Source organism: Bos indicus x Bos taurus, chromosome 13, assembly GCF_003369695.1.
Source record: "Bos indicus x Bos taurus breed Angus x Brahman F1 hybrid chromosome 13, Bos_hybrid_MaternalHap_v2.0, whole genome shotgun sequence".
NCBI classification, from domain to species: domain Eukaryota; kingdom Metazoa; phylum Chordata; class Mammalia; order Artiodactyla; family Bovidae; genus Bos; species Bos indicus x Bos taurus.
The window spans coordinates 60480075-60503930 of NC_040088.1; the positions used below are offsets into that span (position 1 = coordinate 60480075).

Genomic DNA, 23856 nt, shown 5'->3' on the forward strand with positions numbered 1-23856 from the left:
AAAGAAATACTTTTCTAATCCATCTACCTGAAATCTCTGATGGAACACAAGTCAAAAATCTAAAAATATGCAAAACTGAAATTTCCCAAACATAACAACTACTCAATACAAAACACTGGATAAATTCAAAACATGAGAAAACGACAATGATAAAATCAGGTTTGTTACCAAATCATTTTTAGCAAATCAATGTTCAAAGAAAGTAATAAGAGAAAACTTCAGATGTTCTGAAAACCAAATATTCTTTACTATTACTTTTCTGCTACGTGCCTCTCCCTGGCGCTACAACCCATTCCATATCATCACATCCAAGAACAGATTTTCATCAACCAATACAAAAGACATAATATTATCTCATAAAAATTAATCACTGTTGTAATAAACTATAATCCACAAATAAAAACAAAGTTTTCAAAGTATGTTTCAAGAGAAAACAAACTCCCATTTAACAAACCAATCATATTTAAGCTGATTAAACTTCATGGATGACCTCAGAAATGTGAACCTTTCGCATCCAGATAACTCACTTTGGAAATCGCCTGAAATTTCCTTTTCAAATATTTTTTTCCCCAATTAATTCAAGTTGATTCTGAGGTTTCCATACCACTCATCTGACCCTAATGAAGTTTAAAAGTCATCTAAAGAAGACTTTAAATATGCTCAAACTACAGCACAATTGCACTCATCTCACATGCTAGTAAAGTAATGCTCAAAATTCTCCAAGCCAGGCTTCAGCAATACGCGAACCATGAACTTCCAGATGTTCAAGCTGGTTTTAGAAAAGGCAGAGGAACCAGAGACCAAATTGCCAGCATCTGCTCGATCATCCAAAAAGCAAGAGAGTTCAAGAAAAACATCTATTTCTGCTTTATTGACTATGTCAAAGCCTTTGACTGTGTGGATGACAATAAACTGTGGAAAATTCTTCAAGAGATGGGCATATGAGACCACGTGACCTGCCTCTTGAGAAATCTGTATGCAGGTCAGGAAGCAACAGTTAGAACTGGACATGGAACAACAGACTGGTTCCAAATACGAAAAAGAGTACGTCAAGGCTGTATATTGTCACCCTGCTTATTTAACTTATATGCAGAGTACCTCATGAGAAAAGCTGGGCTGGAAGAAGCACAAGCTGGAATCAAGACTGCCGGGAGAAATATCAATAACCGCAGATACGCAGATGACACCACCCTTATGGCAGAAAGTGAAGAGGAACTAAAAAGCCTCTTGATGAAAGTGAAAGAGGAGAGTGAAAAAGTTGGCTTAAAGCTCAACATTCAGAAAACAACGATCATGGCATCTGGTCCCATTACTTCATAGGAAATAGATGGGGAAACAGTGCAAACAGTGTCAGACTTTATATTTTGGGGTTCCAAAATCACTGCAGATGGTGATTGCAGACATGAAATTAAAAGACGCTTACTTCTTGGAAGGAAAGTTATGACCAACCTAGACAGCATATTCAAAAGCAGAGACATTACGTTGCCAACAAAGGTCCATATAGTCAAGGCTATGGTTTTTCCAGTAGTCATGTATGGATGTGAGAATTGGACTGTGAAGAAAGCTGAGTGCCGAAGAATTGATGGTTTTGAACTGTGGTGTTGGAGAAGGCTCTTCAGAGTCCCCTGGACTCCAACCAGTCCATTCTAAAGGAGATCAGTCCTGGGTGTTCATTGGAAGGACTGATGCTAAAGCTGAAACTCCAATACTTTGGCCACCTCATGCGAACAGTTGACTCATCGGAAAAGACCCTGATGCTGGGAGGGATTGGGGGCAAGAGGAGAAGGGGACGATAGAGGATGAGATGGCTGGATGGCATCACCGACTCGATGCACATGAGTTTGTGTGAACTCCGGGAGTTGGTGATGGACAGGGAGGCCTGGCATGCTGCAATTCATGGGGTCACAAAGAGTCGGACATAACCGAGCGACTGAACTGAAAGAAGACTTTTGAAGGTGTTCTTCATTCAAATATTCTATGTGTCAAATAAGGAAAAGGAGAGAAAACTGGGTAGAATACCAACAACAAAAATAGACTAGCTTTCCTGGTGGCTAAGGGGTAAAGAATCAGCCTGCCAATGCAGGAGACACAGGTTCAATCCATGGGTCAGAAGGATTCCACATCCACAGAGCAACTACTTATGCACCACATCTACCTGAGCCTCTGCTCTAGAGGCCAGGAGCAGCAATACTGAGTCCATGTGTCACACAACTGAAGTGCAAATGCTCCAGAGCCTTTGCTCTGCAAAAAGAGAAGCCTGCACACCAACACTGAAGAGTAGCCCCCGCTTGCCATAACTAGAGAAAATCCATGCAGCAACAAAGACACAGCACATCCAAGAATTAGTAATTAAAACTATTAAAAAAAAAAAAAAAAAGGCTATCTGTCTCCACATATCCATCTAAATTAAGGCTAGTCAATCACCTTCAAGTTAGGCTTCAGCAGTATGTGAATATAGAGATGTACAAGCTGGATCTAAAAAAGACAGAAGAACCAGAGATAAAATTGCCAACATTCAAAGGATCATGGAGAAGGCATGGGCATTGCAGAAAAATACCTACTTCTGTTTCAATGATTACACTAAACTCTCTCACAACAAACAGTGGAAAATTCTTAAAAGAGATGGGAGTAACAGACCACCTTAACTGCCTCCTCAAAAACCTGTGTGCAGGTCAAGAACCAACAGAACTAGACATGTAACAATGGACTGGTTCAAAATTGGCAAAGGAGTATATCAAGGCTGCACACTGGCACCCTGCTTGCTTAACTTACATGCAGAGTACATCATGTGCAACACTGAGCTGGATGAATCAAACGCTGGAATCAAGACTGTCCGGAAAAATATCAACAATCACAGATATGCAGATGACATCACCCTAATTGCAGAACGAAAAAAGGAACTAAAGAGCCTCTTGATGAAAGTGAAAGAGGAGAGTGAGAAAGCTTACTTAAAATTCAACATTCAAAAAACTAAGATCATGGCAACCAGTCCCATAACTTCATGGCAAACAGAAGGGGAAAAAGTGGCAACAGTGACAGATTTTACTTTCTTGGGCTCCAAAATTACTGGAGATGGCTACTGCAGCCACAAAATTAAAAGATGCCTGCTCACTGGATGAAAAGCTATGACAAACCTAGTCAGCATATTCAAAGCAGAGAAATCACTTTGCCAACAAAGATCCTTCTAATCAAAGCTATGGTTTTTTCCAGTAGTCATGTACAGATGCGAGACTTGTACCATAAAGAAGACTGAGAGCCAAAGAATTGATGCTTTCAAATTGTGATGCTGGAAAAGACTCTTGAGAGTCCCTTGGACTGCAAGAAGATCAACCAGTCAATTCTAAAGAAATCAACCCTGAATACTCATTGGAAGGACTGATACCGAAACTGAATCTCCAATACTTTGGCCACCTGATGCTAAGAGTCAATGCACTGGAGAAGACCCTGATGCTGGGAAAGATCAAGGGCAGGAGAAGAAGGTGGGTAGAAGGGATGAAATGATTGGATGGCATCACCGACTCGATGGCCATGAACGTGCACAAACTCATAGTGCAAAAACTCATAGTGCAAAGGAGATAGTGAAGGACAGGGAAGCCTAGCATGCTGCAGTCTATGGGGTCACAAAGCATCAGACAAAACCTAGCAACTAAACAATAAGAAATCTTCCCAAGTCGCTTAATACTATATCCTTGCTTACCCCAGAACTATAAATATGTTCATAAATCCAACGAAAACATGATATTTGGAAGAAAAGGTATTACAAAGAAAGCAATTAATGAAAATTACACAAATTTTAGTGACCAAAGTAGTAATAAATTAATCGTAACATTGTATTTTTTATAAACCTCAACACCTAAGTTTCAAAAGACATCACAGGTTTCTTAATCAGAAAGAAAAAACTTTCAGCCAAAGATTCTACCACTTAAAAAAATTATACATAATGAAAAGGAAAAAAAAGGCTCTACAGGTTTTACTCAAACAGTCCTCTACCTTAATGCCAAGTTTGTAACTTAAAAGAGTATTTGTTTCACAACATGCTGTTTAAATAATATGGCACTGTGGAGTTCCAATACAACATACAATCAATCAAAACCAAGAAGGTGGAGAAAAAAAGTGTAGGCAGGAGGACAGCTAAGGGAAACACAATGAGTAGGCTCCCAACATCACAAACCTCTGTTTTCTCAGTCAGTTTCACAACCTACATAACTCTTACATATAAGCATCTCACTGCTCTGAGAGCCATGATAGTGCTTAAAAAAATATATTTTTCAAATAATTGGCCATAAAATGCAAATTAACTAATTCAAATGGTACTCAACTAAGTAAATATAGCCTTGCTTCTTTTCATTTCTACTAGAGATAAAATTGGGTATCTGGCTATAGTGACAGTCTTTAGAGAACTGCATTAACATTTTGTGATTTATAGGTAACTTAATCAATCTTTCAGGATAGACATTTAAAATGTTTGATTTCTGTTTCATAGCTAACTATAATTATCAGTCCTCAGATTAAACCAACATACCTCCTAAATAGCATTAATTAGGAACAAAAAAGGAGAAGGCAATGGCGCCCCACTCCAGTACTCTTGCCTGGAGAATCCCAGGGACGGGGGAGCTTGGTGGGCTGCCGTCTATGGGGTCGCACAGACTCAGACACGACTGAAGTGACTTAGCAGGAACAAAAAATATTTCTAACTTCAAACCAAAATTTTTATATTCATAATTAGTCAAAGACTATCAGAGGTAACCAAAGAAATGGCAGTTACTTTTATAAAGGTATAGTTAGTTGTCTTATGTTTTATTCTACAAAGCTCTGTAATCCATGTTTGGGAGAGGAGGCACAGAAGGAATGAAAACGACTATAGCAATGCCTTCCACCAACATGATGAAACAGAATAATGCTGGTTAAATTTTTTTTTAATTATGTACTATTCAAGCCTCTCATAAAATTCACAAATTTTTCAATAGCCCAATTCTTAAAATACAACACAGACACTACCAAACACGAAGCAAAGAAACTGTAAACAAAACAAAAATATCCACAGAATGGGAAAAAATACTTGCAAATGAAGCAACAAAGTATTAATCTCCAAAATATACAAAGAGCTCATGCAGATCAATATAAAAAAACAACCAACCAACCCAATCAAAAAATGGGCAGAAGGTCTAAATAGACATTTCTGTATGTCTTTCAATGAAGACAGATTCCCTGGTAGCTCAGCTGCTAAAGAATCCACCTGCAACACAGGAGACCCTGGTTCGATTCCTGGAGAAGATTCCCTGGAGAAGGGATAGGCTACCCACTCCAGTATTCTTGGGCTACCCTGGTGGTTCAGTTGGGAAAGAATCCGCCTGCAATGTGGGAGTCCTGGGTTCGATCCCTGGATTGGGAAAATCCCCTGGAGAAGGGAACAGCTACCTACTCCAGTAATCTGGTCTGGAGAATTCTGTGGACTGCATAGTCCATGGGGTTGCAAAGAGTCAGACACCACTGAGTGACTTTCATTTTTCAAAGAAGACATACAGATGGCCAAAAGGCACATGAAAAGATGTTCAGTATCATTAATTATTAAGAGAAATGCAAAAAAAAAAGAGAGAAATGCAAATCACAACTACAATGAAGTATCACTTGAAACCAGTCAGAATGGCCATCATCAAAAAATCTATAAACAGTAAGTGCTAGAGAGGGTCTGGAGAAAAGGGAACCCTCCTACACTGTTGGTGGGAATGTAAACTGACACAGCCATTATGGAGGTTCTTTAAAAAACTAAAAACAGAACTATCATATGACCCTACAATTCCACTCCTAGGCAAATAGCTGGAGAAAACTGTAATTTGAAAATTTACATGCACCCCAATGTTCACTGTAGCACTATTTACAATAGCCAGGACAGAGAAATAATCTACGTGTCCAACAACAGAGGAATGGATAAAGAAAATGTGGTACATAGAGACAATGGTATATTACTCAGCCTCAAAAAAGAACAATATAGGGACTTCCCAGAGAAGGCAATGGCACCCCACTCCAGTACTCTTGCCTGGAAAATCCCACAAATAGAGAAGCTTGGTAGGCTGCAGTCCATGGGGTCGATAAGAGTCGGACACGACTGAGCAACTTCACTTTCACTTTCCTGCACTGGAGAAGGAAATGGCAACCCACTCCAGTCTTCTTGCCTGGAGAATCCCAGGGACGGGGGAGCCTGGTGGGCTGCCGTCTATGGGGTCGCACAGAGTCGGACACGACTGAAGCGACTTAGCAGCAGCAGCAGCAGCACAGGGACTTCCCTGGTGATCCAGTGGCTAAGACTCTGCATTCCCAATACAGGGAGCCTGGGTTCAATCCCTGGCCAGGGAACTAGATTCCACATGCTGCAACTAAGATCTGGTGCAGCCAAATAAATAAAATGAATATTTCTTTAAAAACAACAACAACAACAACAACAATATAATGCCATTTGTAGCAACATGGACGGAACCAGAGATTGTCATACCAAGTGAAGTAAGTCAGACACAGAAAGCAAATATCACGTGATATCACTAATCCGTGGAATCTATAAAAAGGGTACAAATGAACTTATTCACAAAACAGAAGTAGAGTCACAGATGTAGAAAACAAACATATAACTTACCAGGAGATAAGGAAAAGAGGGGTAAATTGGGAGACTGGGACTGATATATATGCACTGCTGCTGCTGCTGCTGCTAAGTCGCTTCAGTCGTGTCCGACTCTGTGCGACCCCATAGACGGCAGCCCACCAGGCTCCCCCATCCCTGGGATTCTCCAGGCAAGAACACTGGAGTGGGTTGCCATTTCCTTCTCCAATGCATGAAAGGGAAAAGGGAAAGTGGACTGCAGCCTACTAGACTCCTCCGTCCATGGGATTTTCCAGGCAAGAGTACTGGAGTGGGGTGCCAGTGCCTTCTCCTATATATGCACTACTATATATAAAATAGATACCTAATAAGGACCTACTGTATAGCACAGGGAACTCTACTCAATACTCTGTAATGGCCTATATAGGAAAAGAAATTTAAAAAGACTGTATATATGTATATGTATAACCGATTAACTTTGCTATACACCTGAAACTAACAAAACATTGTTAGTCAACTATATTCCAATAAAAATTTTTAATTAAAATAAAAACATGAAACACACAAAGAAGAAAGACTTTTTTAACATGTCAGTGACCTATGGGACAACATTAAGAAGCCTAATTTACATGCTACTACAGTACCCCAAAAAGGTGGGGGGAGGTTTCAGGGACCAACGGAAGGAGGAAAGGACTTAAAAATAATTATAGCAGAGGGGAAAAAAAGAAAAAGTACTTTGAATAAATCTATAAAATTTAATGAAAACTATAAAACCTACAGATCAACTAACTCCAAGTACAAGAAATATGAAGAAAACTCCATGAATGCACATCATAATTATAGTTATCACTAAAAACCAAAAAGAAAAAGAAAACTATAAAAGCAGCTGGTGGTGAGGGGTTGTTGAGGGAAAATGTCTAAGTTCTAAGAAACAAGGATAAGGATGAAAACAGATTTCTCCTGAAAAAGATGCAAGGTAAAAAAAGAAGAGCAAAATCTTCAATGTATTAAAAGAAACAATCATTAACCTAAAATTCTAAAGTGAGCTAAAATATCTTGCAAAAACACAGGCAAAATAATTGTTTTACAGATTTTTTTAAAAAGCTGACAAAACTAATGACCAGCAGTTAATCACCAGTGTTTACCACAGTCAACACTGCAGGTGGTCTTTTAGGAAGGAGGACAACAACAATGCCAATGTGAATGTACACACATTAAGAGCACTAGAAACAGTAACTACATGGGTAAATATGGGTTTTTTAATTACTTAAGTCTCTTTTTAAAGTAACCGATGATTTAGAGCAAAAATAATAACAACTGTGAGGTTCATAAAATACGTAACAATTTTAAAACATCACAGAAACAGGTCCAAACAAAAAAGGGTAGGAATGGAAGTATACAGTTGCAAGGTTCTTATGTGGTATGTGAAATAGTGTAATATCTCTTGAAAGCAGACTCTGACAAGCTAAAGATGTATAAACCCTAAAGCAACCAATAAAAATAACACAATGAAGAATTATTACTAATCAGCCACAATGGAATCACCAAAAATGGTCAATGAGGAAAAAGAAAGAAAATGAAAAATGATGGGCAAATTAAAAAGGATTAACAAAGGATAGATTTAAATACAACCATATCAATAATCACATTACATGCAAATTACCTGAACACTCCCATTAAAAGGCAGAGATTATAACAGTGAAAAAAGAAATTCAAGACTTCATGTTGCCTACAAAAAAAACCCATTTAAACAATAAATACAGAAAGATATTAAAAGCATGGGAAAGACATAGCAATCTGACACTAATACAAAGAAATCTGAATTCATAACATTAATATCAAAGTACATTTCAAACAAGGAATATTACCAGGATAAAGACGTTTATTCATCAAGAGGATATAAGAATCCTAAATGTTCTGTAACTAATAAGAGACCAGCAAAGTAAATGAAGCAAAAACTGAAGAGAAAAAAACAAAGAAATAACAAAATGTACAGTTATAGTAAGAGAGGTTCATTTCCTTTTCTCAATAATTGAACAAGTAGAAGAAAAATATAAAAATATAAAGGACATAAAGAACTAGCAATGTAAGTCAACTTGACCTAACTCATAATTCACATTTATAGAAAATCTTCATAAGAGCAGAACAAATAAATATTCTTTTGAAAAAGCACACATAAAAACCAATAATCCATGTTCTGTGTCATTTAAAAAAAAATTGAAAATGAATTATAACACAAAAATATTGAATGAGAAATCAACAAGGTGTGAAAAATTTCTAAAACATTTCAACAGTAAATGAAATGCTTCTAAGTAACCTACAGTCAAACAAGAAATCAAAAGGAAGCCATAAGATATCTGTTCAACTAAGTAAAATGAAAATACAAAACGCCAATATCATAATTTTTAAGTGGTGCTTAGAACAAAGCTTTTAGCCTTAAATGTCCATACTAGCACTTCTAGATTCTAGTCAGCATTTAATAAGGAACTTTGAAGCCTTCATCCCATCCTAACAAGTAAAAAGCATAAGAAACTGAAAAGTTAGTAACTCTTTTTTGATGCATCAGAGAAGTCAGGCCACAGGGAAAACCCCCAAATTGTGACAGACAGATATAGAGGATCACAGCATAGCCAAACAGAAATCTCCATGGCAACCAATATCGGAGTAGGAAAACCTCAAGTGTGACTAACAAATTGCGGAAGGTTCAGTGTGTTCAAGTCTGAGAGAGAAAAACACTCAGGACTCAATCATAGGGAAGCCCTCAAAGTTTTCAAGTTTCACCTCCAGGATACCTACCCAAGTCTTGATAGTGAATACCAGAAGAAAAGATACATGCATGCTTCCATTAGAGAAGGGGGGAAGGAAAGATTCTGAAAAATGCTAAGGTATTCTATTCTTCTTAGTAAGACCTGTTCTCAGGAATCTACCTTACCAGAGCATCATCTGCCGGAGTTGTACGAGAGCTTCAAGTAGGTGGAGGAAGGGAAATATCGAACTACAACCCCCACCTGATCCTGTCCCACCAAAGCAGGGTAGGGGGTGAGAATCACTCGTGGTTCACAGTCCAGGAGTGCAGGCTCACCAAAAGACTGAGAACTAACCACAGGAATATAGAATGCTTTCTGCCTCTCTTAACATCACATTATTTAAAAAGGCCTACTTTTCATACTTGCTTTTATCCATTATATCATACACATTTTTTCACAAAAAACTATAAGGCACACTAAAAGACACATATACAGCATGAAAAGAATAAACAAACATCAGAACCAGAGACAGATATGGCAGGATTGTGGCAATTACCAGCCCAGGAATTTTAAAATTATGATTAGTATGTTAAAGGTTTTAATGTAAAAAAACAGCATGCAAAACAGATGGATATTGTAAGCAAAAAATGAAAAAGAAACTCTAAGGAAAAATTAAAGAATCTTTGAGATCAAAAACTCTATAACAAAAATGAAGACTTTGATGTACTCATTAGCACACTGGGCAAGGCTAAGAAAAGCATCTCAGAGCTTGAGGACATGAAACTAGAAACTTCGAAAAACGAAGTCAAGAGAAAAAACAACTAAGAAACACAGAACAATATCCAAAAATCACAAGACAACTATAAAAGGTGTAAACACAGTTGTAGTGGGAGTAACAGAAGGAAAAGAAAGGAACAGAAGTAATTTTGAAGGAATAATGACTAGGAATTTAACCAAAGTAAAGTCAGAAACCCAATGACAGATCCAAGAAGCTCTGAGAATACCAAGAAAGATAAAGGCCAAAAAGCAAGCAAACAAACAAAAGAACATAGGGACATCATACTGACAATGCAGAAAATCAAAGACAACAGAAAACACTCTCAAAGAACCCACAAGGTGGACAGCTTTACCTACAAACGAGCAAAGAAAAGAATTACAACTGACTTCTCTTCAGGAACAATGCAAACAACAGAGTGATGTAAAATATTCAGTGTTGAGGAAAAAAAGAAAACTAAAATTCTGCACACTGCAAAATTATACTAAAAGTGAAAGACAAAGACAAAAACTGAGGTAATTTGTTCCTGGTAGCCCTGCCTTGCAATAAATGTGAAAAATTCTTCAGAGAAGGAAAATGAAACAGGTCAGAAACATGGATTTATAGGAAGAAGCACATCAGAGAATGAATCAATGAAGGTAAAGTAATTGATTTTTCTTATTCTTTTTTTTTTTTATTTTTCTTATTCTTAATTGATTTTAATAGTTTGCTCAATGATATATTTGATTTATAGTTATATATTCATATGCTATGTACACCATGTGTAAGTGAAATGAATAACAGTATTGACAGAAAAGACAGGAGGTAGAAATTAGGAATACTTTGTTATTATAAGATACTTGTACTACCATGAAATAGTACAGTGTTACTGAATGTAGCCTTAGATACACTGTAAAGACATACTACAAACATGAGGACAACCAGGAAAGACGGAAAAAAACAACTGATATGTTAAGAATTGAGAGAAAAAGAAATCATATAAAACATCCAAAAAATACCACACAAGGGAGATAACATGTTGAAGACAAAAAACAGGAACAAAGACCAAGAACAAGAGCAACAAAAAAGTAATCTGCTTTTGTAGATACCAACCTAAACTGTATCAACAAATCACTCTAAACATAAATGGTCTAAATATACCAATTAAAAGATAGAAATAGTCAGAGTGAATCAAAAAACAAGACTCAAGTGTAGTAAATATAGACACATGTGATTAAAAATCACTGGATGTAAATAAAAAAAATCAATAAATGGAAGAAGATATGCCACACAATCACTAATCTGAACAATCCAAGAATAGCTGTATTTCAGACAGAACAGACTTCAGAGCAAGGAAAGTTAACAGGAATAAAAACTGACATTATATACCAATAAAGTTATCAAGACTACAAGATAACACATAAGTCTTTCATGTGTTTCTGCCTGACATCAAAATACATGAGGCAAAAACTGACAGAACTACAAGAGATGAAACCACTCCTGTAAGTAGAGATTTTAACATCTCTCTATCAGAACTGGACAAATCCAGTAGGCAAAAAATCAGTAAGGACATACTTGAACTGACCAACATCATTAATCAGGTGGACATAATTGACATCTACAGACTATTGTATCCAATAATAGCAAAACATACATTCTTCTCAGACTCACATGGCACATTCATTCACCAAAACAGATCACATTGTGCACCATAAAACACACTTCAACAAATCCTAAATAGAAATCTTATAATGTCCTAAACAACATCATCTTTTAGGACTTTTTTTAGTCTTTACTAAATTTTTTGCAAATACTGTTTTTCTTTTATGTTTTTGATTTTTTGGCCACGAAGCATGTGGGATCTTAGCACCCCAAGCAGGGACTGAAATTGCACCCCCTGAATTGGAAGGTGAAGTCTTAACCACTGGACTGCCAGAAAATCCCCAGCGTTGAATGCTATATTAGAAAAAAAAGATCTTAAATGAATAACCTTACCCTGTTCTTTAGGAAAAGAGAAACAAAAAGCAAATTAAATCAAATATAAGCAGAAGGAAAGATAAAATGAAAAAGCACACATCAATGAAATGAAAACAGAAAATCAACAGAGAAAAACCAATGGAACCAAAAGCTGGTATTTGAAAAGATATATAAAATTGATCAATTTCTAGCCAGGACAACTAAGAAAAAAAAGGGAGGACACAAACTGCTAATATCAGAAATGAAAGAGAGAACAATTAACTACACACCTCTTGGCCATTAAAGGATAATCAAAGAAAATTATGAACAACTCTATGTTCACAAATTCGATAACCTACTGAAAACTGATCAATTTCTTGAAAGACACAACTGTTAAAAGTCATACAACAAAAGAGACAATCTGAACAGGCCTATGGCTATTAAAGAAACTGAATCAATAATGAACCACACCCAACAAAATACAGAAAGCACCAGGTCCAGATGGGTTCACTGGTAAATTCTACAAAACACTTAAGGAAGAAATTGTACCAATTATCTACAACCTCTTTATTCCTGTGATCCACACAAAGGCTTTGGCAAAGTCAAAGCAAAAGTAGAGATTTTTCGGGAACTCTCTCACATTCTGCTGAAGACTCACTTGGAGAATGTTGAGCGTTACTTTGCTAGCGTATGAGATGAGTGCAACTGGGTGGTAGTCTGAGCATTCTTTGGCATTTCCTTTCTTTGGGATTGGAATGAAACCTTTTCCAGTCCTGTAGCCACTGCTGAGTCTTCCAAATTTACTGGTATATTGAGTGTAGTACGTTAACAGCATCATCTTTTAGGACTTGAAATAGCTCAACAGGAATTCCATCACCTCCACTAGCTTAGTTCATAGCGATGGGCCACTTGACTTCAGACTCCAGGATGTCTGGCTCTAGGTGAGTTGATCACACCACCGTGTTATCTGAGTCATTAAGATATTTTTTGTATAGTTCTTCTGTGAATTCTTGCCACATTTTCTTGATATATCTTCTGCTTCTATTAGGTCCATACCATTTCGATCCTCTATTGTGCCCATCTTTGCATGAAATGTTCCCTTCAGTTCAGTTGCTCAGTTGTGTCCAACTCTCTGTGATCCCATGGACTGCAGCAGGTCAAGCTTCCCTGTCCATCACCAACTCCCAGAGCTTTCACAAACTCAAGTCCATTGAGTCAGTGATGCCATCCAACCATCTCATTCTCTGTCTTCCCCTTTCCTCCCACCTTCAATCTTTCCCAGGATCAGGGTCCTTTCCAATGAGTCAGTTCTTCACATCAGGTGGCCAAAGTATTGGAGTTCCGCTTCAGCATCAGTCCTTCCAATGAATATTCAGGACTGATTTGCTTTAGGATGGACTGGTTGCATCTCCTTGCAGTCCAAGGGACTCTCAAGAGTCTTCTCCAGCACCACAGTTCAAAAGCATCAATTCTTCAGCGCTCAGCTTTCTTCATATTTATAGCCCAACTCTCACATCCATACATGACTACTAGAAAAACCATAGCTTTGAGTAGACGGACCTTTGTTGGCAAAGTAATGTCTCTGATTTTTAATATGCTGTCTAGGGTGGTATTAGCCTTTCTTCCAAGGAATGAAATGTTCCCCTGGTTTGAAGAGATCTGTAGTCTTCCTCATTCTATTCTTTTCCTCTATTTCTTTGCATGGATCACTGAGAAAGGCTTTCTTATCTCTCCTTGCTATTCTTTGGAACTCTGCATTCAAACGGTATATCTTTCCTTTACTCTTTTGCCTTTAGCTTCTCTTCTTTTCTCTTCTCTTCTCAGCAATTTGTAAGGCCTCCTCAGACAATCATTTTGCCTTTTCGCATTTCTTTTTCTTGGGGATGGTGTTGATCATTGCCTCCTGTACAATGTCACAAACCTCCATCCATAGTTCTTTAGGAACTCTATCAAATCTAATCCCTTGAATCTATTTGTCACTTCCACTGTATAACCGTAAGGGGTTTGATTTAGATCGTATCTGAATGGTCTAGTGGTTTTCCCTACTTTCTTCAATTTAAGTCTGAATTTGGCAATAAGGAGTTCATGATCTGAGCCACAGTCAGCTCCTAGTCTTGTGTTTGCTGACCGTACACAGCTTCTCCATCTTTGGCTGCTAAAAATATAATCAATCTGATTTCAGTGTTGACCATCTGGTGATGTCCATGTGTAGAGTCATCTCTTGTATTGATGGAAGAGGGTTTTTGCTTTGACCAGTGCATTCTCTTGGCAGAACTCTGTTAGCCTTTGCCCTACTTCATTTTGTACTCCAAGTCCAAACTTTCCTGTTACTCCCGGTATCTCTCAACTTCATAGTTTTGGATTCAAGTCCCCTATAATGAAAAGGACCTCTTTCTTTGGTGTTAGTTCTAAAAGGTCTTTCAATGGACAATGGAGTACATGTATACTTTCAAACAAAGTTTTTCTCCAGATACATGCCCAGAAGTAGGATTACTGGGTCATATGGTAACTCTAGTCTTCGTTTTCTAAGGAACCTCCAAACTGTTCCAGAAGCCTATATTCTTGCCTATTTCCATAAACCAGTCTCATTCTTCTAACTCCTTTTATCACAGAGATGCATTTTAAGATACGGCATCCAATGAGATCCTTTCATCTGCCAGCAGTTCCCAATAAAGAACAATTAACTATACGGGAGTCTGGGATTGACACAGACAACATTGTTATAGTTAAAATAAATCACCAACTAGAACCTACTATATAGCACACAGAACTCTGCTCAACATTTTGTAATAAATAGGAAAACAATTTAAAAAACAATGAGGGAAAAAGAAAACATTGTATTTAGTCAAGTCTAAAACACGTTAATTACATATGTACGATTATGTTATGTGACATTGAGAGAGGAAAAATGCTACCTATTCAACCATCACCCGATTTTTTTTCCTTTGATATACAAATTTACTTCACACTAAAATGAAAGCAACAAGCCTTAAAAAAAAAAAAAAAAGTGATTATAGCAAGGTTTCAGAATAAGGTTAATGTAAAAAAGGAAACTGGTTTCCTATATACCAGGAAGAAACAAGTTGAATTTCAAATTATAAATCCTTAGGTTAAATCTAACTAAATATGTAGAAGGTCTGTATGAGGAAGAAACAAAACTTTGATGAACAAAATTAAAGAACTAAGTAAATGGAGAATTTTTCCAACTTCATAGATAGATAAATTGCCAATATCATCAAAATGTCCCAACTTCATCTACAGATTCTAAACATTCTGAATCAAAATTCCAGCATTTGTGTGTGTGTGTGTGTGTGTGTGACTATTGAGAAATTGATTCTACACAAGAAGAAATAAAAGACCCGAAATAGCCAACGTAATATTGAAAGGCAAGTTGGAGCACTGATATTAACTCAATTTCAGACTCACTATAAAGTTACAGTAATTAGGACATCATAGTATTGATGAAAGAACAGACAAATAGATGAATGGAACAGAGAGCCCAGAAATAGATCCACACAAATACTGTCAACTGATCACAAAAGTAATACAATGAAATACAGATAAGCTTTTCAACAAATGGTGCTAGAATATTAAATATGCACATAAAACTAAAAAAAAGGAATCCAGACACAGAACACATATCCCTTATAAAAATGAACTCAAAATGGACTACAAACTTAAATGTATAATAAAAAACTATAAAACTCTTTATAAAGAGTTTATAAAACTCCTTGTCTAACTGAATGAACGTATGAGTCATGCAGTATAGGGCCACCCAAGACAGAAGGGTCATGGTGGAAAGTTCTGCCAAATGTGGTACACTAGAGAAGGGAATGGCAAACCACTGCATTATTCTTGCATTGAGAAGCCCATGAACAGTATGAAAAGGCAAAAAGATGAGAGTCAATTCTTAGGCAGGTTCATAAGAAGTCCAGGGTCACCGAGGAGGATAAAGGGGTCTGGGGTTCTCCAGGAGGAGGAAAGGACAAACTTTTTTTTTCCTCTACATTCTTAGTCACATAAAATTAAGTTTTTTTTTTTTTTTCTTTAAGCCTGGAACTGATGATTACACAATTCAGTTTAAACTCTGTACTAGGGATTATATAACAACAATGTACCCTGCTTGAGGACAGTTTCTCCTTCCTGAAAACCTTGTGATTAATCCCAATATATTAGAATGTATTTATGAGGATGGGTCTGGTAGGATCTATCTACTGTTAAATTGTAATCCTATTATCCTAAAATGTAAATTGTGGGACAGGGTTTGGTAAAATTTTCACAAACTTGAGACATTCTTTGATTTATTATAATAACCAATTAAAAAAGTATATAACTCCCTTGCTAACACTAGCGAGGGGTGCATTCTCCATCCCCTTTCTGATGTCTATGTCAGAAGCTTTCTCTGTCCCTTTTTATACTCAAATAAAACTCTGCAATACAAAAGCTCTTGAGTGATCAAGCCTGGTTCCTGGTCCTGAAGTTTAATCTTCTGAGATAACGAATCCGATACCATTCACTGTAAGCTGTCAAAGATATGACACTAAAACATGAACACCTCAGTAGGTGCCCAATATGCTACTGGAGAAGACTAGAAAATAATTCCAGAAACAATGAAGGGATGGAGCCAAAGCGAAAACAAAGCCCAGTTGTGGACATGACTGCTAATGGAAGTAAACTCCAATACTGTGAAGAACAAATATTGCATAGGAACCTGTTACGTTAGGTCCATGAATCAAGGTAAATTGGAAGTGGTCAAACAGGAGATGGCAAGAGTAAACATTGACGTTTTAAGAATCAGTGAACTAAAATGGACTGGAATGGGCAAATTTAACTCAGATGATCATTATATCTACGACTGTGGGCAAAGTATCCCTTAGAAGAAATGGAGTACCCCTTATAGTCAGTAAAAGAGGCCTAAATGCAGTTCTTGGGTATAATCTCAAAAACAACAGAATGATCTCTGTTCGTTTCCAAGGCAAATCATTCAATATCACAGTAATCCAAGTCTATACGGCAACCTGTAATGCTGAAGAAGCTGAAGTTGAATGGTTCTATGAAGAACTACAAGACCTTCTAGAACAAAGACCAAAAAAAGACGTCCTTTTCTTTATAGGGGACTGAAATGCAAAAGTACGAAGTCAAGAAACACCTGGAGTAACAGGCAACTTTGGACTTGGAGTACAAAATGAAGCAGGGCAAAGGCTAACATAGTTCTGCCAAGAGAATACGCTGCTCAAAGCAAAAATCCTCTTCCATCAACAGAAGAGACGACTCTACACATGGACATCACCAGATGGTCAATACTGAAATCAGACTGATTATATACTTAGCAGCCAAAGATGGAGAAGCTGTGTACAGTAAGCAAAAACACAACTCACACAACTCAATACCTGAAAAACAATACAATTAAAAAATGGGCAGAAGACCTAAGTAGACATCTCGAAAGAAGACATACAAATGGCCAAAAGGCACATGAAAAGATGTTCAATATTGCCAATAATTAGAGAAATGCAAATCAAAATCACGATAAATTATCACTTCACACTGATCAGAATGGCTATCAAAAAGTCAACAAATAATAAATGCTGGAGAAGGTACTGAAAAAAGGAAACCCTCCCCTACACTGTCAGTGGAATGTAAACTGGTACAGCCACTATGGGAAATACTATAGAGGTTCCTTAAAAAACTAAAAGTAGAACTACCGTATGGATCCAGCAATCCCACTTCTGGGCAAATATCCAGAACAGACAGTAAGAACTAATTCAAAAAGATACATGCACCCCAAAAGTTTACAGCAGCACTATTTTCAACTGGTAAATCATGGAAGCAATCTAAATGTCCACTGACACAAACACACACAATGTTCACAGATCAGAAAACTCAGTATTATTAAGGTATTAATACTCCCCCTCAAATGATCTGTAGATTCACTGCAGTTTGATTCAAAATACCAGCAGTTTTATTTCTAAAAGCTGACAATCTAATTCTGAAATCCATATACAAATGCACAGAACCTAGAATAGCCCAAACAATTCTGAAAGAGTACAGTCTTGGAAGGTGGACCCTATCTGACCTCAAGCATCATTATAAATCTATAGTAATCAAGATTGTGTGGTATGGAACAGAATTAGAGTCTAGAAATAGGCCCATATACAGATGGTCAACTGACTCTCAACAAATGGAGGTAAAGGTAATTTAATAAAGAAAGGACAATCTGTTCTAAAAATGGCTCAGGAAAAACTGAATTATCAATATTCAAATCAGTGGACTTTGATGTATAACTCACGTCATACACAAAAATTAACCCAAAATGGATCACAGACCTAAATGTAAAAGATAAAAATATAAAACTTTTAAAAGAAAATATATGTATCTGATAAATGACTTGCAACACATAATGCTTCACAAAACTCGGTAATAAATCAATAAAAAGGGAGAGGTGGTGGATAGATGTGGACCCTTCACCAAAATAAATAAATAAATAGCTAATATTCACATGAAAAGATGTTTAATGTATGTATAGGTCACTGAAGAAATACAAATCAAAATCCTCTAGTGTCACCACCATCCCTTTCTGGATTACTGCAATAACCTCCTAATGGCCTCCTTCCTTTCACTCTTCACTCTCCACAGTCCATAGAGAGTCTTCCTTTCATTCTTGACTCTCTATAGTCCAGTAGCCGCAGGTTCTTATAAAACCTAAGTTAAGACCATGTTACATCTCAGCTTAAAACTCTAATGGCTCATTTTTCACTCAAATTAAAAACCTTCCACTGGCTTATATAGTCTTAGAAGATTGGCCTCTCACACTGGCCTCTTCTCCTACTGCAACCCCCTCACCCTCCTTTCACAGTAATCCCAGCTGCCTGTCCCTGTCTCCACTTGCTTTCATGTTAACTACATAATAATAATCTTAGTAATATTTAACATTTACTAAGTAATACTTACTATGAACCAGATATTGTTCTAACTGCTTTAAATGCATTATCTCATTCAATTCCAACAATTATCTCCCCCCACTTTACGAACAATAAAACTGAGTTACAAAGAGGTTAATTAACCTAAAGAGTTCAGTCTGTAAGTGTTGAAGCCAGAATTCAAAATCACAGATGGAAGAAGTCAACTGCACAGCCCAAAATATACATGTCAATGATGTCACCTACTTCTTAACATTCTTAAGAAATAAGCATAGAATAAAGAGAAGATAGGATAAAGGACTAAGAGAGGGAAAATCAACGTGCTTGATGTAGTCTCAGAGATGTAAAATTGGTTAGGAGGAACCAGGACAATTCAAGTATTTTCAAAATGCAGCACATAACTAGTTAAAAGGTAAAAGTCAGCACAAAACTAGTTATTACGTAAATCAAAATATGACATTTAAAACTTACTTTTTCTGTAGTAACAGTCAAGGAAGGAACCAATGCAGGTGATGGTTCTGGTTGCTTCTTATGTTTTTGTTTGTGTTTGTCCTTTTCTTTATATTTCTAAAAATGAACAGAAGTAAAATACAATTTAAATTTAAACTGATATATACATAATAAAGATGGTATTTCTTTATAATTACATTCAAGTAATTTTAAATATTAATAAATGCTTGTCAAAAAAAAACCAAACTCACTTCTAATCAGATATCATTTTATATATAAACAATACTAGTAATATATGATGGTATTACTACATCTATTACTATATATTACAATATATAGTACTACTACTGTAAGTAATATTAAGGTGATTTGTTTTCTTATCCTTGACCAACCTAAAAGATGAACTGAAGTCTACATTTGTATCTGACAAACTATTTTTGTCCTATTAAAAATACCAAATGCTGTTGTATAGATTTCATAAATAGTACTTTAAAATTTCTATACACTTTGACATGCACTATCACCTCATAATAGTATCAGATTCTCCAACACCATGCATTAAATTCTATGGCCCATAAACTACAAACCAGTGCACAGAAACTCAGACAAGAAATTCTTTTTGATGTTTACTCAAAACATAGACAAATCAGTTATCTCTGTTAAAACTGATGAATTGAAATACAAAAAGAATTAATAAGAAATTAACTACATATTAGGAACCCAACTTTATTTAACATCAAAATACTTTAACCAAATTGTTCTCAATTGTTTGAATCAGTAGGTAAGCGTATTGTAAGGGAAGTTATGACCAACCTAGACAGCATATTGAAAAGCAGAGACCTTACTTTGCCAACAAAGGTCCATCTAGTCAAGGATATGGTTTTCCCAGTGGTCATGTATGGATGTGAGAGTTGGACTGTGAAGAAAGCTGAGCGCCAAAGAATTGATGCTTTTGAACTGTGGTGTTGGAGAAGACTCTTGAGAGTCCTTTGGACTGCAAGGAGATCCAATCAGTCCATTCTGAAGGAGATGAGCCTGGGATCTCTTTGGAAGGAATGATGCTAAAGCTGAAACTCCAGTACTTTGGCCACCTCATGCGAAGAGTTGACTCATTGGAAAAGACTCTGATGCTGGGAGGGACTGGGGGCAAGACGAGGAGGGGACGGCAGAGGATGAGATGGCTGGATGGCATCACTGACTCGATGGACATGAGTCTGAGTGAACTCCGGGAGTTGGTGACGGACAGGGAGGCCTGGCGTGCTGTGATTCATGGGGTCTCAAAGAGTCGGACACGACTGAGCGACTGAACTGAACTGAACTGAACTGAAAGAGTTAATTCAACTTATTTCTCATAGTACTTAAGTTTAACCATTCAGAGCACTTAATCTATTCAAAGCATGAAAGAATACTACCACTGGCCCTGCCCTAGAAGAGAGAGCATATCAGCAAAACAAAATGTGTACAAATAAAGGATAGATGTTTTACTATAATACCTAAGACTACTGTCCCTTTTTGTTTTTAATTACTGATTTAAGTACATAAGATACCTCTCTATAGCAAGGTTAATACTTTAGAAAATGTAAAATAAAAGTAACAGTTTTTATTCAGAGTTTTTAGGAAACTTTGTTACTATGAAGTTGTTTTAACTGTGACAGATCATAAGGAACCATGCCTCTAATTCTTTGTATGAGGATGTCATATAGAAGTTGAGGAGCCAAGAGCTTTGAGAAGCCCTCTATGGCTTTCACCTTTGCCGCCTTAGTTTCTAGTCATCATGTAGAGAGTCAGTTCACACTTTTCTGATAGAGAGGCTAGGTAGAAAAAGAGGTCCCATGGAGAAGAACTGGGGTTAATCCCAGCCTAGAGTCAGCAGCATGTCAATTGAGACACGTAAATAAGACTACCTTACATCACCCAGCCAGCCACCAGCTGAGAGTAGACTCATGATTAAGCCCAGCTGATACCATGTGAAGGCAAGACAAATTGTGCTGAGCCCTAACCACTAAAAAATGTATACCACTAAAAGTCGTCAAGTGGTTTACCAAGGAATAGTAGATAATTCAAACAAAACCAGAATTCACAACTAGGTAATGGGAGTTAATGAAAGTAGAAATTAAAAGTAACTCATATTGGAATTTTTATATTCACCAAAATAACAAATATAACTATACAATCTAGTTTATAAATATGATCCTTGACTGCAGTAAGTTCTGTATCAATACTCTTCTCCCATAAAGGTAATACAGGAGCCTCTCCATCCTTCTTCATGTTCTACTTCCCATACTGGGCTTTATTCATCAAGGGTACAAGAGCTGGGATAATTTTATATATATTTTACAGAGAACGACGCTGAAAAACAAGATGAACAATCTCTATGAGGCTTCCCTGGTGGCTCAGTCAAGAATCTGCCTACAATGCAGGAGACTCGGTTCAATCCCTGGATCGGAAAGACCCCTGGAGAAGGGAATGGCAATCCATTCCAGTATTCTTGCCTGGAGAGTCTCATGGACAGAGGAGCCTGGTCGGCTACAGTTCATGGGGTCGCAAAGAGCTGGACACAACTGAGAGAATAACACACTCACAAACAACAGCTACAATCGTGGAGAGAACAGAAGAGTAAAAACTAAAGTATACATGTATAGGTATAAAAACATGAATGTATGTAAGACAAAATAGAATAATACACCACTTTGGTCCTATGTAATACACCAAGAAATATATGCTGAGATTGTAAATGTTCACTGGGAGAGATTGTGAATAGATTACATCTACAATATAGGCCTGTGAAATATGAATCAATGCAGTGTAATGACTTTCACACTAAAGAGATAGGCTGGTTTTAACAGAACAGGAAAAAAAATTCAGGAAAATATTCAGTTACATCTAAATACTTAGCATATGAAAAAGATGGGATTCCAAATCAGCAGGAAAGACTGAAATTATTTAATAATACTAGAAAAAGTGGTTAATAATGTAGTAAAAATGTCTTATACAAAAAAAAGATAAAATCTAAACAGATTATTTTATAGTTAAAAATTAAAATAATCTAAGAGGCTGAAGAAAATGTTTTTTAAAATTTGAAATTTAAAGGAGGAAAGACTTAAGCATAAAACAAAGTAAAAATCAGAAACAGAAAAGGTAGTTTTAGCTATTCAAATTCAAATACTTGTGCATCAATTTAAAAATCATTAAAAAGCTAAAAACAAACTGAGAAATAAGTTAACATGTTCTGTATTTTAGTGTTTAAAATGTTGATAAATCAGTAAGAAAAAATAAACATGCTATGAAACAACACAAAGGACAATTCACAAAAGAAACAATGAGCCACAAAACAAAAAATGTGCAACCAAGGACTGAAGAACTAATGGCAATACTATTCTATTACCTAAATTTTTTTAACACCAAAACTGTTGGATTTTTATTTTTAATTTTAAGACCCAATGTTGCCCAAGTTACAGTGAAATGAGCACTAGCATACAATGCTAAAGAGAATGTAAACATGCAATGGACCATTTTAAACATAAGAGTTAGAAACCGTAGATACAGTACCTGACTAGTAATTTCATCTCTAACAAGTGAAGGTTCAAATATAGTTTATTATGCTACTATTTGCAATGAGAAAAAAAACTGTAGATAATCTAAATGTTCAACAACACAGGTGTGGTTGAAAAAATTATTATACAACCATGTAATGGTCATTTTAAAAGTATGTTCTAAAGGAATAAAGATCTGGTAAAATGGTTAATATGAGTTTCACTCTAAAATTTTATGCAAAGAGTCAAGCTTCAGAAAGAAAAACAAAGCTGAAGATGTCACAGTTTCTGATTTCAAACTATACTACAAACTGTTGGTAATCAAAACAGTACGGTACTAGCACAGAAACAGACACTGAGATCAGCAGAATGGAACAGAATCCAGAAATAAACCCATATTTATAGGGTCAGTTGGGCTTCCCTGGTGGCTCAGACAGTAAAGAAACTGCCTACAATGCAGGAGACCTGGGTTCAATCTCTGGCTCAGGAAGATCTCCTGGAGGAGGAAATGGCAACCAACTCCAGTATTTGTGCCTGGAAAACTCCATGGACAGACTAGCCTGGTGGGATCCCATGGAATCCATGGGATTGCAAAGAGTCAGAACACGACTGAGCAACTAATACTATAAGGTCAATTAATCTACAACAAAGGAGGCAAGAAGAATCAAAAGGGAAAAGATATTCTCTACAATCAATAATGTTGTGAAAACTGGACAGCCACATGCAAAAGAATCAGACTACTTTCTCACACTGTATACAAAAATAAACTCAAAGTGACTTAAATAGAAGACCCGAAACCATACAACTAAAAGAAAACATGGACAGTATGCCTTTTGACATTGATTTTAACAGACTCTTTCTAGATATGTCTTCTCAGGTAAGAGAAACAAAGGCAAATATAAATAAA

The 23856-nt window shown here is 36.6% G+C and overlaps 1 protein-coding gene across 6 annotated transcripts in view; it reads right to left on the reverse strand.

Annotated features, from left to right (window-relative positions):
- Positions 1-23856, reverse strand: part of MLLT10 (MLLT10, histone lysine methyltransferase DOT1L cofactor) — a 208028-nt gene that overhangs the window by 69955 nt on the left and 114217 nt on the right. For all 6 annotated transcript variants that reach the window (XR_003514201.1, XR_003514200.1, XM_027559995.1 and 3 more), the window contains exon 9: positions 19438-19533. Coding sequence is in view for 4 of the 6 variants with exons in the window: in XM_027559995.1 (XP_027415796.1) it covers positions 19438-19533 (96 nt within the window). In the remaining 2 variants the exon portion in view is untranslated. The remainder of the gene's footprint in view (positions 1-19437; positions 19534-23856) is intronic.